The 17,702-nt window shown below is 41.3% G+C and overlaps 1 protein-coding gene and 1 pseudogene across 4 annotated transcripts in view; one reads left to right on the top strand and one right to left on the bottom strand.

Moving 5' to 3' along the window:
• mast4 (microtubule associated serine/threonine kinase family member 4) overlaps positions 1 to 17,702 on the bottom strand; it is a 110,206-nt gene that overhangs the window by 70,356 nt on the left and 22,148 nt on the right. For 3 of the 4 annotated variants that reach the window (XM_035910311.2, XM_006796878.2, XM_087843883.1), the window contains exon 3: positions 16,742 to 16,869. In XM_035910311.2, coding sequence (XP_035766204.2) covers positions 16,742 to 16,869 — 128 coding nt within the window. Of the gene's footprint in view, positions 1 to 7,242; positions 7,355 to 16,741; positions 16,870 to 17,702 lie in introns of those variants that run through there. The other variant, XM_087843886.1, reaches the window with a different exon arrangement.
• On the top strand, positions 709 to 2,767 carry LOC148102227 (uncharacterized; annotated as a pseudogene).

The raw sequence follows: 17,702 nt of genomic DNA, 5'->3' as shown, positions 1-17,702 counted from the left end.
TTTGTTCCCAGCGGGGGGAGCTCACGCTCTTCCCGAGGGGGAGAGCCCCAACTCCTTCCGGGAGACAGGGGTGACGTCACGCTACCGCGTCTTCAAAGGCCCGCTCGCAGCGCGGCTGGAGCAGTGGCGCGCATGCGCAGTTCATCCCTGGGTCTTGTCAACCATTTCCCATGGTTACAGACTACAGTTTGCGGCAAAACCACCGAGATTCGGCGGAGTGTTAGCTTCTGTGGCCAGTCGCAATTCAGTGAATGTGCTGGAGGAGGAAATATCCTCCCTGTTACACAAACAGGCGATCGGAGCGGTTCCGAGCGAAGAAGCTCAGCAGGGTCTTTACTCCCGCTATTTCCTCATCCCAAAAAAGGACGGAACGTCGCTCTGTCCTATTCTGGATCTACGTGTGTTGAACAAGCATTTGAGAAAGTACACGTTCAGAATGCTCACACACAAGACGCTTTGTCGCTCAATTCACACAGGCGATTGGTTTGTTACAATCGACCTATCAGACGCATATTTCCACATCGCCATTTATCCTCCACACAGGAAATATCTCAGGTTCGCTTATCAGAGCGTAGCGTACGAGTTTCAAACTATCCCATTCGGGCTATCCTTAGCTCCAAGGGTGTTCAGCAAATGTGTGGAGGCAGCGCTGTCTCCGTTAAGGAACAGCGGCATCAGAATATTCTCTTACATAGACGATTATCTAATATGCTCACGATCGCGCGAGCAGGCGATCAAAGACTCCGAGGTGGTAGTGAATCACCTCACGGAGCTTGGGTTCACAATAAACCTGGAAAAGAGCCACTTGGAACCCGCACAGTTTACAGAGTATCTGGGGCTCAGAATAGACTCAATCTCTTATCGTATCGCACTTTCAGAGCGGAGGATCGCATCCTTCACTCACTGTCTTTCCCGTTTTCAGCTGGGGAAAGTCGTGCGGTTCCGACTCTGTCTCCGCCTCCTCGGCCTCATGGCCTCGGTGATATCGGTGGTACATTTGGGGCTGCTTATGATGAGAGATTTTCAGCAGTGGGTCGCTTCTCTGCAGCTGTGCCCTCGCCGACATCTCAATCGTGGTGTAAAAATAACGCAGCCGCTCTCCGGCCTTGGAGGAGCCCGACAGCTCTCGCGGCGGGGGTACCTCTCGGGGCAGTATCATCCAGGGTGACCCTGACCACAGATGCATTCCTGTCAGGTTGGGGTGCAACTATGATGGGCAGAGCAGTGAATGGCGTTTGGTCACAGAGACTCGCTCTGAATCACATAAATGTGCTGGAGCTCCGCGCGGTGCTCCTAGCCTTGCGGCATTTTCTGCCGTATCTCCGGGGTCAACATGTTTTAGTGAAAACAGACAACTCCACTGTAGTTGCTTATATCAACCGCCAGGGCGGCACCCGTTCCCGGCAGCTACACAGGTTAGCCAGGGAAATAATTATGTGGAGCAGCACTCGGCTCCTCTCCCTTCGGGCAACTCACGTGCCAGGGATTCTGAACAGGGGGGCGGACCTCCTGTCCAGAGGAAATCCACTGTTCGGAGAATGGAGGCTTCACCCACAGGTGGTGGAGCAGATTTGGCAGAGATACGGCCGGGCTGCCGTAGATCTCTTCGCCTCGCGAGAAAACACACAGTGCCCTCTGTTTTTCTCCCTGTCAGACGCACATGCGCCACTGATATACCATTCCCATCCAGACCAGGTTGCTCTCTGGGCCTGGCCCGTGAAATGTGAAATTTGAAGGCAGCAGGCATGCCTCCGAAGGTTATTGAAACCATTCAGAATGCCAGAGCCTCCTCCACTCGTTCCGTTTACAGCAGTAAATGGCGTGTTTTTTAAGAGTGGTGCCATGAAAAGCAGATTATCCCTTTTCAGTGTTCAGTGGTGGAGCTGTTGTGCTTTCTTCAAGACTTGCTGGACAAAAGGAAGGCTTTTTCCACTATAAAGGTCTATTTAGCAGCTATTTCAGCCTGCCACGTGGGGTTTGGTGATAAACCTGCCGGGCAGCACCCCTTGTATGTCGCTTCATGAGAGGGGCGCGTCGAACGCTCCCAGTTTCTAGACCACTGGTCCCTTTATGGGATCTGTCAGTCGTTTTAGACGCCCTCTCCCACCACCCCTTTGAGCCTATTGGGGCAGTGGGGTTGAAGTTTCTCTCTCTTAAAACCACTCTGCTGTTGGCTCTAACCACAGCCAAGCGAGTTAGTGAATTACAGGCTCTGTCTATTCACCCCTCTTGTCTACAGCTGGCCCCGGGACTCACTAAAGCACTCCTGAGGCCTAACCCAGCCTTTGTCCCTAAAGTATTGGAAACGTCATACAGGTGCTCTACAGTAGAGCTCCTAGCTTTTCACCCCCCTCCATTCTCTTCAGAGAGGGAGCAGAGGCTGAACACTTTGTGCCCTGTCCGGGCCTTGGGGACTTATGTTGACAGAACAGCTGGATTCAGGAAGTCGGATCAGCTGTTTGTTTCCTGGGCCTCCCCTCACAAGGGCAGGCCCGTGTCACGCCAGAGGCAAGCTCATTGGATTGTAGAGGCCTTAGCTCTGGCTTATAGCTGTAAGGGCTTGCAGGCCCCTCCGGGGCTCCGAGCACACTCCACTAGGGGTGTGGCCACATCCTGGGCGTTGTTCAGAGGTGTATCAGTCCAGGATATTTGTGCGGCAGCAAGCTGGGCTACGCCGCACACGTTTGTCCGGTTTTATCGGCTGGATGTTGCACAGTCATCCCTGGCTCAGACAGTGCTGGATTCTGGTGCCTCAGGTTCGACCTGAGATCCTGGAGTAGCACTGGAGAGTAGCTTCGGGAGCTGGCGCAATCCGGGAGTGGGCCATATCTCCCATAGTGAAACACAGCGCGAAGTTAGAAAAAGAACGTTGGGTTACTTAACGTAATCCCTGGTTCTTTGATAACAGAGTGAGGTGTTTCACCAACACTTCCCTCCTTGCTTAGGCACGGAAAGAAATCTGCTTGGAATGAGCTAGTAGGAGCTGGTCGGCCGTGTTAGTATGAGGGGGCGGAGCCCTGAGCACGGCTCGACAGGTCTGTCATAGACAGACGTGGTGTCATTGGAGCTTCCGTAGTTGGTCACGCCGAGGCGATTCCCATAGTGAAACACCTCACTCTGTTATCAAAGAACCAGGGATTACGTTAAGTAACCCAACGTTTTTACGGGACAGTTGGCAACTCTAACAATTAACCTTATGAACAAAATAAAGTTCAACATCAGTAACATCAAAGCATCCACCCAGCTGTATAGAAACTCCGTCATGCTAGCTAGCACGCAGTACGAAAAAGTCAGCATAACGAAAATAAACTACACCTAAACTTGGTTCATATCTGACCCAAATACACTGAAGGTCATAACTTCTTACCTGAAGTTCAGTTCACCTGACACTCGGACCGGAGGCCGCTTCGGGTCTCTCCTCTTGCCTCCCTTTTCCTTCATCCACCTGCTTGCCTCCACCACTTGCTAATGTTATTGAATCTGTGGAAGCTCCGCGATAGCAACCACACGAAGTAACAAATAACAAGCCTATTTAAATCCCAGTAACGAGTAACGCGTTCCTGGTTTTGGCATAATAACTAGTTACCGTGCTTGTTACTACAATAAAAACGTAGTTACTGTAACACGTTACTTAATAACACGTTAGTCCCAACACTGTTGATGACACACCCCTGACTTCTAAAACCTTTGTGATGACACACCCCTGACTTCTAAAACCTGTGTGATGACACAAGCCTCACTTCTAAAACCTGTGTGATGACACAAGCCTCACTTCTAAAACCTGTGTGATGACACAAGCCTCACTTCTAAAACCGTTGTGATGACACACCCCTCACTTCTAAAACCTGTGTGATGACACACCACTCACTTCTAAAACCTATGTGATGACACACCCCTCACTTCTAAAACCTTTGTGATGACCAGTGTTGGGTGAGTTACTTTAAATCAGTAACTTAGTTACATTACTAGTTAAATCTATCAAAAGTAACAGACACACCCCTCACTTCTAAAACCTGTGTGATGACACACCCCTCACTTCTAAAACCTGTGTGATGACACACCCCTCACTTCTAAAACCTGCGCACAGACACACCCCCACACCAATCACAACAGCGAAGGTGGGACCAAACTATGACCCCCGAGTTGATCTGATGTGGTGGCAGAGGCTGTATCAAGACTAATGTAATCTAAGATAATTTCTATATTGGTTAGAATTAAGATTATTTTTATTTTTCCAGTTCATGAGGACTGTTTTCTTGGCTATGCATAGGGCAGTGAAAACCATATGGGCTATATTCTTATCTGTAGTGACATTATCTAAGCTGCCCAACAAACACACTAACGGGGAAGTTGGAACATTTCAGACACTTCGATAAGTCTTCACATATCTTGCGCCAAAACTTCTGAACTGGTGGACAGAACCAAAGAGCGTGGATATAATTGTCCGGTGTATTGGTTTGACAGTGTGAGCAGTTGTTGGTAGATGTAAAGCCCATCTTGAACATCCGATGACCTGTATAGTGTACTCTATGTAGTATTTTATATTGAAATGACCCCAGATAGATTGGTTTGTGAGTTTTGGAGAAAAAGTAACACATCATCCGCATAAAGGCTGATTTTATGTTCCACGTTCTTGCATTTTATGCCCTTAATTACTGAATTCTGTCTAATTGCTGCTGCTAGTGGTTCAATAAAAATTGCAAACAGTGAAGGGGAGAGTGGGCATCCCTGCCTGGTGCCCCTCAGGAGACAGAAGCTGGAGGATGTTTGGTCATTTGTTTTGACACAAGATGTTGGGGAATTGTATAATATTTTTAACCAGTTAATGAAAGAGGATCCAAAACCAAATTTGTGTAAAGTTGCAAATAGAAATTTCCAGTTAACTCTGTCAAATGCTTTTTCTGCATCTAAAGAAAATATTGTAGTTTTAAGGTTTTTACTGTATGAGTAGTCTATCAAATTAAGTAATCTACGTGTATTTGTTGATGAGTGCTTACCTTTTATGAAACCAGTTTGGTCAGGATGAATTAAGAGGGGGATTATTTTCTCTAATCTCTTTGAGAGAGCTTTGCAGATTATTTTAAGGTCTACATTTATAAGGGATACTGGACAAATAGTACCATTTCTCAAAGAGCAGGGTTACCTCTGCTCTTTGAGACTAGGTCTGAGAAATAGGCAGCCCTCACATCTCGAACTGAAAAAGAAACTAAAGAGAAACTGAAAGTCCTTTAAATGAAGGAGATGCACATTTAAACAAGTTTTCCTCCACAAAAGCTCAACTTTACAGCTGGAACGCTTTAAACAGCGAATGCTGTCATTTATCCTGGGGGACAACTTTGAGACACAAGCTAGTCTGGTTTTCACAGGACAAAAATTGTCTAAGATAGATAGATAATGGTTATTAAAAAGATTTGTTAATAAATCAATAAATAGGAAGGTAAAACTAAATTAAAAACATCAGAAAATTTAGCAGCAGTAGAGGAATTTAAGGTGTGAGAGCTAACCACATGTCAAACAGAAGAGAGAGACAGATGGAAAGACAAGTTAAAAAGAATACAACAATGGTCCGAAATAAAAATGTCCTCGGAACAATCAATGGTTAATCCGAAGGTAAAAACAAGGTCCAGTGTGTGTCCTTTGGTGTGTGTGGGGCCAGAAACATGCTGTGTAAAATAAAAAGAATCATTAAATTCAGAATTAATGAATTTACTGAAAACAGAATGAGCATCTGGCCAACTCTGAACCTATGTATTGTAAAGAGTCCTGTTTTTACACTCAACAATCAAGGAATGATGTCATCCCTTCCTTGTCTGGGAATGAATGGGGAAACTGCAGCGCGGACAAACTTCCGTGTTTCCTTTTGAATGTGAAAGTTAGAGTGCCACCGCAGCCTAACCCACAGTCCACTGTGTTTGGTGTAGCTGGTGCATGTGAGGGAACATAAAGAAGGCTTGTGTGGAAGAAGGGGGGAGGTGGTAGGGGTTTGCCACAAAGGAACAGAGAGATTAGGGCAACTGTGCACAAAATTACTGTTGGGAAGCTTTTTGAAAAATTTAACAAAGTATTATTGGTTTCTCCACAGAAACTCATTAAGACCATGAAAATTTTTTCGTTTAAATTAAACATCAGTATTTCTGCTGTATAACTTTCAAAAAGATCCATAATCACTGAGCAACACATTGACACCAATTTTGTGAGTATAAAAGTAAAATCTTAGAGATTCTTTCTTAAGGCTTCCTCAAAAGCTAAATTAATTAAATTTTTTAAGGGGAAAAAGTTCCAAAATATTCTCATTATGTTTTTTTTTATGTCACATTATGAAAGCAGTTTTACTGGTTAAATTCATCAGCCATGGAACAGCATAATTACCATGGATTACACAGAGTTTGTAAATCAAAACACATGTACAAGTTTAAAAAAGCAGTTTTCTTTTTAATGTTTCCCAATTACTCTGTACCTGACTCTAGCTACAGTAAGCAAAATTATAAATGAAGCCTAATTAAAGATAAAAAAAATATATATAGCAGCTGCTGCAGTGTTTGTGGGGTTGGTGGAAGAAAATGAACAAAGCTTAAAAGGTCTTTGATTAAAAATGATATGACATATGCTATAAAACACACGTGCATCCCCTATGGCTTTACTTTTTCATTTTTATCTTATGGTATTGCAGTGTTGGCAAACATAATTTACTAAAATACATCATTTGTTTTGACTATTGTCCTGATCTCTGCTCACACCTCAATCATGATTTCTGACAAATTTACAAGGAAAAAGCCTCAATATGAGCTCAATTATGATAAAAAGTCAATAATCCACAAGAAACCCCCTCTCAAAACATACAGTAATCAATCTTTCTCCAAGTACACGTAGCTCTTGTTTCCCCTTTCAAACAGCTAACAGAAATAAAATTTGAAAATGAATTGATTTGTTGTTTAAGAAGTAACATAGTTTGGATGAAAACAGCCACGTGAACCATTATTTACAAATCTTTACAGAGAAAGAAAGACAAGGATTACCAACTGCTATGGTGAATTATGTGCAGACAGTCCTGCCAAGAGATTCTCTCACACACAAGCATGCATCAATATGCCAAGTGTTAATGCAGAAAGGTCTCAAAGTCCTGAATGTGTTCTCTTAAAAGAGCAACCAATGCAGAAGCCTCACAAACAACATGCAGATCCAGGGAAAAAGTCCCAACAGACACAGCACAACATGTAGGCGTAGCTTGATTTGCTTTCCTACCTGTAGCCCCCGTCTCCTCAGAATGCTGGGCTCGTCCATGGTACAGAGCCCCGACTTATCATACCTCCTTACCGGTGCACAGCCATGCTGCACTGACTCGCCTCCCTGCACCCTCCCTCCCTCAGGCTAAATCTGATCTTAGCAGCTGCTAAACACTTCCATCAGAACTTATCTGATTGGAGGGGGGCAGTCAGCTGACACCTCCCCTTGTTCCTCAGCTCTCCAACTTCAGGAGTGAAGGAGAGAGACAGAGCAAGAAAATGGGAGAGAAAGAAAGAGAGGGAGAGAGAGCGTGAGGGGAGAGTCAGAGAGAAGATGGGCAGTTCTAATTTAGCGTAGCGACTGGTGGGAGTGAATGGGAGGTATGGTGGGTGCTGGGGGCATATGGGAGCCCCAAGACTCATTTCTCTGAGCAGCCATGCTTTCTGGGCACCCTAGATGACCATGAAAATGAGAGGATATCCTTTCCAGCATTGTTCTGCTCCAAACTCCACAATGAATCTGGCATCCTGGCTGCAGTATGCAGGACTAACTGTCCTCACTGTTCTTATTGCAGTCAGTGACTACTCACCTGAAGGTTAGGCCATTGACCAAAAAACAAACATGATAGCTGACACTGCAGCTGGTGTGAAAGAAAAGGAGAGGGCTACAGAAAAGCAATGCATCAAGGGAGGGGAAAGAAAAAAAAAAGGAAAATTACAACCAGCCTCACTGTAAAGTATACTGTTGCTGCGCTACATCCTTTTAAACTAGCTGTGAAAATGTTACAAAATGCAAAAATGCAAGCCAATTCGCACGCATGCAATGCATTCTTCATTCTAAAGAACCCAATACAGAAATCAGCCGGCACAACCTGCTACATATATCCAGTGTCAATTTCCAGCAATTTCATGCACTGGTACAGCTCCAAAGAAATGAGTTTTGAGGCAGTCGGTAAGCGATCACAGATCTTCACACTCACTAACTCCATGTCCTCACGCCATCCTGAATTATTAGCATTTGTAAAATAAGTTGTTTCCATGTACCACGCTGCCAATTTGATCTTGCAATTTTGCATTCTGTTTCAGTCTGTGTTTTTCGTGGCCCCCCTCCTCTTTTTCACCCTCTCTCACTCATTTCCATTCACTGTGGTACTGCTCTGTGAATATTAAGTGGGCCCCTTCCATTCTCCTCATCTCCAGCCAAGCTCAAAAGATTCATCTTAGAGACTAACGCCTGGAATGATGGCTACCACAGCTGGTGGAGAAGGTGCAAGGGATTGTCGCACAGGTGACCACTACAGCAACTTTTTCTCATCTTGAAACCTGTACAACAGAAAGCTGATGAACTGGTGCAGGGGCTGGGGGGCAGCAGTCATTTGTATTACTGTGCTGATAAGGAGGAGAGCAAAAAGTCCAGGTCTGTGCTCGGGTAATCAGGTTGTTTTTGAATAAACCCCATAATACCTCAGAGGACAAGGATTACAGTAGTCAACTTTTTCAGCTTGAACAATGGCCTTCAGATTACCTGCGGGAATTAAAGAATCCTGTTATGTCTCAAGCCGCTGCTCAGTCTGTGACTGCTTGAAGGAACAATTAAGAAAATTCCACATTGGGCTCACAATGAAGATGAAGAGCAGCAGAAACACAAGGGAGGGGTCATTTGTCTTATTCAGTGCACAAAGCCCAGATTTTTCTTTCATACACAGCCACTGAAACAACCTCAGCAGCTACAAATGTCAAAACAATTAAGCAACACCCGATGACAACACCTGACAGACAATTAGCAAATATTTTGATTAGAGCAGGGCGATATGACCAAAAATATTTATCACGATATACATTTGAAAATTTGCGATAACGATATAACTGACAATATAATTGACACTAGACAAAATACTTTACAACTCCTCAACTTTATTAGTGCAAAAAGCCCCAAAAAAAATCAATATATTTTCACTTACACAAGCAGCTTTTTTAAGTGCATTAAAGTTATATAAAAAATTAACAGTGCAAATGCAAATTCCTTGCTGACAGTTTAACCAAAAGGCATTTCCAGTGGAAACTGGCCGACATATCCTCAGCATAACCATGTAGAATATCCACAAAACTTTAAAAAAAAAAGGTTATACACACACAATACGGTAATATTGCGTTGAAGCACAGTACGTATCACTCCGCGAGGCGCCTGCCTACGATAGCCGTAAAGCTCCGGACAATCCATCAAGCGGTGTGACAGATTTTTGAGCGCCGTGTACATAAGATCGTTTCGAGGTCAGTAAACACAACCAGAATTCATACATAAGGCACACGGGATTATAAGGGACACTGTAGATTTTCAGAAAAATCAAAGCATTCATTTTAAGTGTGCCATATTTTCCAAAAAACATGGTAATAACGACGGCCCGCTAGCATGCTCTACCAAAAATAGTGCTTTGTTGTGTATCTGACGGACCAAAGATAAACCAGTTCCACACCACTGAAGTTGCAGCATTTTTACAAACCAATTCTGGTTCATCCATTTCATTCAACGATCCGCTTTTGCTCTTCTTATTCTGCGTCACCGCCATGTGCGTATGTAAACAAAGGCACTGCGCACGTGCGTTTTACCCATATTCTATCGCGATATTTCATTTTCTTATGGTTGCCCAACATTACACCGGTATTACCGTGAACGGTATGATATAGCCCAGCCCTAATTTTGATAAATACAAGGAGCAACTCTCCTCTTTAATTCATCTTCACAAGAACATTTACACTGCTTTCCATCATACTGGATGTTAAACTTGTTCCTTAGCATATTTTTCTGTCCAAGCAACAAGTATTACATAGCACACCAGAATTAAGTGGCCAATAATGTTCCATTAAAAGACAACCACAATGTCTCTAAACACTGCTCTCAAAAGCAACTCTTAGTTTTAAAGATAATCTCATGTAAAAGTTGACGTAATGGGTCACCTGTCTGAAATTCCCTTGCACCTTCTCCAGCTGTGGCAGCAGTCTTGTGCACCTCTGCACCACTTTCTGTGCTTCTGCTTTTTTCAGTTCCCTCTGTGAGCCCTTTTTTCTCTTCTTTAGAGTTTTCAAGGGAAGAGTCCATAGCTTGAGCCAAAATTCAGCACATCATCACAACTTCATCCAGGAGCATGCTCATTCTACCTAGAATTCTACTGTAACGCCCTAAAACGTCTGAGGACATTCTATGAAAACAAACCAAAGATTTGTTGCATGCCATTGTTTATTCTCTTGCACACAATGACACTGAAATAAAAGAGTTGATTTGACCAAGTTGAGAAATTCAGTCTCTCTTTCTCTCTCTCAAGAAGAAGAGTGCAAGAAATGCACTCTAAGTGTTCTTAGAAGCAATTTCAAAAGATGAGAACAAAAGTGGAAGTGGCCCAGAGGTGCACAAGAAGAAGAAAGTGAAGAGATCAGACAAATAACATCAGGTCCTGTCCAAGAACTTCAATTGCAAATTCAAATTATGGAAAGGAAAATGCCAAATATTGGTTTAAAGTACACATGTACAGTTATAGTTTATAGTTATATAAAAATTCTGAAGACACCAATCAAAACATTATTATGTGAAACTGTTTCTCAAAAAGAACATTTCTACTATCTACTTATTACACTGTGTCATTGACACAGTATAGATGCTAATATAAATGCCTAAATTGCCACTTATAAAATTCTAAAATAAATAGAAATCAAAAAGCCCATTGTGGACAGCTTTCAGAAAATGAAATCAGACGAAGTAAAGCTGCTTTGACATGGGTTTAGGGGTTTTGAGGTTTTGAGGCAGACAGTTTGAGCAAATGGCCTCAAAGCAGGGCTACAGAAAAGCCTCTGGGAAAAGTCCAGGGGTTGTCTGTGACTCATTTCCTCCTGGCGGGTGGACAGCTGAGGTTGTTTTCACTACCTTTGGAGAAAAAAGGGAGAGCTGGCACTGAGTGTGCTGATTGAGTGACCCACAGCCTCTGCTCTGCCCGGGCTTATCAGACCAATAGGTAACCTGCAGATATAAGGCAGGCAGAGGAGGGACATGACATGTGAAGAAAGCAGTAAGACTAGAAAGAGTGTATTCCCTCCATACAAATCAGTGTCAGCCATACTAAGGCCCAAAACTGACAACCTGTGAATGAATTAAGTAAACCTTAAACCTTTAAAACAAGCAGAAAAAAGTGATCAACAAGAAACAAAAGCCACTCTCAATTCCTCTCTATTTTCTTTAATTTGGACAATACTGAGTGACCATGTAAATACAAATACAAATCCCTTCATAAGATGAAATTTAACGGTTTAAAGGTCAATCTACGTTCCTACCCTCACCTATGGTCATGAATTCTGGGTAGTGACCAAAAGAATGAGGTCGCAGATATAAGCTGTGGAAATCAGTTTCCTTCGAAGGGTAGCTGGGTTCTCCCTTAGAGATGCGCTGAGGGATTAACTTGGCCATTGAAGAGGGACTGAGTAGAGCTGCTGCTCTTCCACATCGAAAGGAGCCAGTTTGGGTAGTTCAAACCCAAGACTCGCTGGAGAGATTATGTTTTGCTGCTGTCTTGCAAACAATTTGGTTTCCCTTTGGATGATAAGAGGTAGCCCAGGGAGAAGAAGGTCTGATCTTCTTTGTTTAGACTTCTCCCACATGTCCTTAACCCAGATAAGCAGCAGAAGACTGATGTCTGGATTGCTTAATTTGGGTGGTTGGTTGGTTGGTTATTTATATTCAGGTTTAGTGTAGATTGTGGTCAGTAAGAGAGTTGTGGTAACCCAAACCATCACCGCACATACCAGCTGTGATGGTTTGGGTAGAGAAAGCAATATGTCGCTCAATGTCCTCAAAAAACTGAAGTACAAACATCTCAGCATCTGGTTTACAATAGACAATAACATCTGTAATTGTCTATTTATGGCACAACTCTTCCTTGTGTGCCTTGACATAAACTGCATTTCCTTCCTTTGCAAACACAAACTACTCCAACTACAATGATATCAGTAAAGGACATCAGTGACTGACAATTACGAGCGAAAACGAGAGTCCACAAAGGCACAACATCAGGATTATGACAGTCTTATCTCCATATCACACCAGTATTGATTTTCTGCCAAAGAGCATCACAGTCAAGAGAGATGGGCCACGCTACTCAAAAAACCATGCACACTCAGGGGCATGATGGAAAACCATGATGGACAGAAAAGGCAAAGAACAATAACAGCAATCCAGTGAGGTAAAGGGGTAAAACATTGCTGTGAGATCTTGAGGTCATCTGTGCAAAGAAGGTGCTTTTTTTGCACAGATAGAAAACAAACAGATGGAGACGAAGTAAAAACAAATAACCTAAGTATAGGATATAGGGTAGGAGTATTAACATGGAGCCTGCCTTTAGCTAACTTCTAATGTGAGCAAGAAATAACATGCTGATTCTTGGCAAGTTAAATAATATCTTAGTTTAGTGTGTTTGTCTGTCTATTTGCATTTGCTTGGGTATTCTTTCACGTTTGTACTGTATTCTTTTTAAACAATTTCAGATGAGGTGCTAGCTCCTGTTTGTATGTGGTTTGATTACACTAAACACAAGTCAAACTTACCAAAATGGAAATCCATCAAGCAGACATTTGACTCAAACCACTAAACAATATCAACCCATTGGTGCTGGCAGAGCAAAAGTCAGAAGATGAACAAAGTCCCTAGACTGTCATTGGATGAATCCTCTGCACATTGGAAACGTCTGCAAAAAGAAAATTATCCAATGAAGATCCAGAAAAGAAACCACTGAGCTGTCTAACCACAGGAATGTAGAATTATGTCTTTAGTAATATATTAACTGTATCTTGTACAGTTTTAATGCCATTTCCTGATAAACATATTTATACAAAACCCCTGCCAGAGTACAAAGTAATGAAAACTACCTTTGTGGTAGTCATGGAAAACCACCTACAGTTGGCAGAGGCCCATTTTAAACTAACAAGAAAGCATCCAATTCTGGCAGCAAGTCTTTTCAGACAAGAATGCATCTGCCAAATCTAACCAGGGTTACAACTGACGACAATGACAGACTATAACAGAGTTTGTATTCTGGCAGGCCTCCATTCATTCATTGTGATTATAGCCGAGGACTGGAGGGCTTCCCAATCATAACCATGACTATGACAAATGTCATTCTGCCTGCAAGGTCTAAGTGACAGGAATAATCTTTTCATGTTGAAGTAGACTGTTTAAGAGTTTTTACCCTAAAACGGTATTCAGGCAAAGTTATCCCTCCAAAGCAGGGAAATATTCATTTACAAAAAAAGTGTGAAATTACCAAAATTAAATCAAATGAAAACTGTAAGAAGAAAACCAAGAAAGAGCATGTTTAGATCGACAAGAAGCTATGATATTCATCCATTTTGCTCCTCTCTCAAGGTCAGCCAATTCAACATGTTTTCTAAGCTCATTTTGAAGGCAGGCTAATACAGTGGCTGTAGATGAACCCCTGAGGTGTCAGTGCAGCCGACTTCAAAAGATACTGTTAAGATATAGCCATTCAGCACACATCAGCCATTCAGCTTGTGTCCACACAACACCGTATCCGGGCAGCGGTCACCAGTATTTCATTTTCTCCTGCCGTTAAGCACTGAGTCACCAGAGTCATGCAAACAGTGTTAAGAATAAGAATCAGCAGAAGAGAATGGCACAATCTTTGTTCCTAAAGGAACAACGATAACACCTGGCCATACGTTGTATACATACAAAAAGAAGATGGAGCTGTAAAGACGTACACGTTTAAGATTAATCAAGTCTTCGTTAGACAGATTTTAAGACATTTGTCTGAACTTAAAATTCTATGTTTTAACCAGTAAATATAAAGGGATAGAGGAAAAAAATCAATATAGCATAATATCATAATATTTTGCATGGTGATAATCATTATCAATATTTTATTAGATAAATTAAAATACTACAAACAAGAGGGCTCATCTCATGCGTCACTATCCTGAGATAATGTTAATAAAACCATAAAGCACTGGAACATTAAATTATTTTATCTGTAAAATGAGAGCTAAGCTAAGAAAAGTTAAATAGTTTATCTTTTTTGATAAAAGCAGTATTGACAATTTAACTTTGAAAACATAATTTGCAGTTGAAAAAGGGTTGTACAGTAATACGTGTAATACGTTTTTTGTAAAGTCCTTAACAACAAATGATGCACATTAATTTTCATGAGTGCTAAATAATTTACAATACTTGTCCAGTGTCATTTTCAAGTTACAAATATAAAAATTACAGCACTATACAGCAGCAGCTTTTTGAAACACATTAGTGCCATTATGAAAGTCTGTCACAGCTCAATCATGGGACTCAACACTCAACCACTTAACATTGTTCTTCCCACATTACATTTGTATGGGAGGCACCACGTTTCATCAAGCTAAAGGAACAAAAGACGTTTGGTTACACTCGAATAATTTTCAGAGGTTGAACCAAGGCCACAACCTTTCACTGACCTTAAACATGTCCTGGGAGATACTACAAATAACATTTTCTTAAAAAACCCACAAAACTATTGCTTGAAAATATTGTACGTTAGCCTCTTAGGACCCCATGGCCTTACAGACTGTGCTATGAGTGCACAAAATTGACGTTTGACTGAATCTGGGCTCCCAATGACACAAATGCACTTTTATGTTAACACATTGGATAAACAGAACCTGATAAATGTGGCAGTGTGTCTTAGTAGCCTAATACAAATCTGCTGAGACAGAAAGATTTTTGTCAATGATAGTTTAACCAAGTATTTGATCTAATGCTCAATGTGTACAAGGGCTGTGTTACAATAACACATAACATAAAAGTCACAGATGTCAAACTGATTGAACACATTAGCTGAAGGACATCTTCACACGAGAATTAGGTTACAGTAAATCATGTATTCATTTCCAGTACCGGGCACAATAACCAAAGGGAAAATGTGAAGCTTTTACAAGCACAAGGGCACATGTATTTAAGTTTCACATAGTGAAAATACACTAGCGCCCCCAAGTGTAAGGAAGCAGGCCAGATATTTTAATACCTGACTTGTACCAAGACAAAATTTGTTAAGATTAAAAACAGCAGAATATTAAATTTTTTTGTTTATCAAACTACATAACGTGTCTATTTGACAAAATAGTCTATCAGTTTGACTGCAGCACTGTTATTAATGTAAACACTGTCACCATGAAATAATGAGTCATTTGAAAAACAGACACCCTTAAGCTGGGGTTACAGTGCCTGTTTTAGGGTGAACACACTGTGATCACTGAGCATCAGTTAGCAAAAATGTGCTTTCACAGTAAGTAAGCAGAGACACACCTGTGCATACAAACATACACCTCACTTTTCTTTTTTTTTTTTTTTATTACATTAACCTTTTCTGTAACCGATTGCAAGCACACACAGAAATGACTCATAGGTTAACAGCATTAGATTACCCTCTTCCTTTGATTGCATCTTGGTCCTGAGATAATAAGATCACAATACGGCATCAGAGTATCTATCAGTGTCATCTGAAAGAACCGAGCGGGAGCACAGTGAAGGTCAGGTCTGTCTTCATGACACAATTTATGTCAAAGCACAGATGCACCTGGACCTCAATCAACATCATCCCCCTTTTTTTAATGTTTAGACTTTAAACTACACAGATAGGCACCAGTTTAAAATTGCCTTTGTGCATCTGGTACGATATCTCTGATCAATATGAATACTGATGTTGCTGATGTGCAGTCATATACTGTATCAACAGAAAATGCAGAAATGTAAACTGGTTTATAAACAGAAATAGAAACATTTACGGAACAAACAACGCAATTAGGTGTTTCATTATCTGTCAGTAGTGACAGGATACAGTCATTAAGAAAAACATACAGGTCATTCGCTGGACCACAGGTGAGTGGAAATACATGAAACTAAAAATAAAACCCATGAAAAAACTGTTAGTCTAACTAACAGCAGGAGGTACACTTACCTAAAAAACCTTGATATTGGCTCAAGATTTTCAGGCAACTAATTATACCTTTTTTGGTTTTTGCTGTTGTGTTATTTTTTGAAGTATTATACACTTGCAAAAACAAATAGCAAGCTAGCTTTATGTATTAAGAAGAAAAATGTTAAATTATTTTTGATTAATTTGATTTTGGATTGATTGGATTTATAACTTTGTCATTTCAAAGTTTTTGTTAAAACATACTTTAAATTTTAGTAGGATTTAGGGAAGGTTTGGCTGACGGGAACATTTAATGGCATATGTGCTACCATGTTTATTTCTGACTGCCTGCAGGAGGAAAATATAAGAAAAACCCTCTTACTGTATCTAACATATTTAACTGTTATTCAGACACTACTTATATGAAGAGTGTCTTCTATGCAGTGCTTATATGCGAGGGCGGGGGATCCAATATTATGAAACAACTGGTTTAGTGAAATTTACAAACAGCGGCTTTTGTGTCTGCCTGAATCAGGGTAACAGATTTCACAGTGGCTGACATAATGAATTACTCACCATGCTGGAGGTGAGAGAGGGGTCTGACTTTCCAAGGTTCAGGGAACGCATTCGAACCAGGTTGGACGTCTCAGATGATGCCTGGCCAGCTGTCTGCTGAAGGTTAGTGGGTAGCAGAAGATACTTGCCTGCAAAACAAAAAAGGAGAGAAAACACTGAACATAAGCACAGTGAAAATTTGAATTAATTATATTTGAGAACTACAGAAAATAAATGAATAGTTTTATAAGTTTGGACAACAATGTAAAAGCACCCATCTTGCTAAGATTCAATGTTGTTTGATATAATTTAAAAAAAAAATTAGAAGAAAAAACTTGAAGCATCTTTTTATCTTTCATCTCAGATTTTTACCTCAGTTTTAAGAAAAACAACCCAACACAGGTGAAACGGTTAAACAAGATCCAACTACACCAGCTCATTCACAAGCATTTCCTAATCACTCATACTATCAGCATTCTGAGTTACAGGCCCTCAAAGCAACTTTTTGACCCGTTATTATGCACTCATTTGTTTTTAAATAATAATTTACTCTCATAACTTTTTGTAAGAATAACATTTGGCATTTAATGCACAGAATAGACTGGAAAGCAGGGTGAGAGTCGGACAGGAGTGACACACGGAGCCTAAAGAGGCTTCTGCTCAACCAGGTAAGCACAAAACTTCTTAACAGGGACTGGTTTAAAAGAAATAAAAATAAATTTATACAATTGTGTCTAAATCTCAAGCCAGAATCCTTTACACAGCCTGATAATCCATGACCACAGGAAGAAAACAGGGAGACTACAGGTCAAATGTCAAACCAGTAACAGGAAAGACAAGAAAATCTTTCTGCTCTTGTTGAACATGCTGAGCTGAATTTCCAACAGCCAGGCGGGATGTCGAGGGTTTAGATTAAGAAGGGGGAAAAAAAACTAACTAACAGTGCCACCACAGTTTACTAAAAGTAAACAAATGGGTTGCC

This window comes from Neolamprologus brichardi, chromosome 7 (genome assembly GCF_056152115.1).
Source record: "Neolamprologus brichardi isolate AB-2024 chromosome 7, ASM5615211v1, whole genome shotgun sequence".
NCBI classification, from domain to species: domain Eukaryota; kingdom Metazoa; phylum Chordata; class Actinopteri; order Cichliformes; family Cichlidae; genus Neolamprologus; species Neolamprologus brichardi.
Note: the sequence above shows the minus strand (reverse complement) of the source record. Positions and strands in the feature narration are given on the sequence as shown.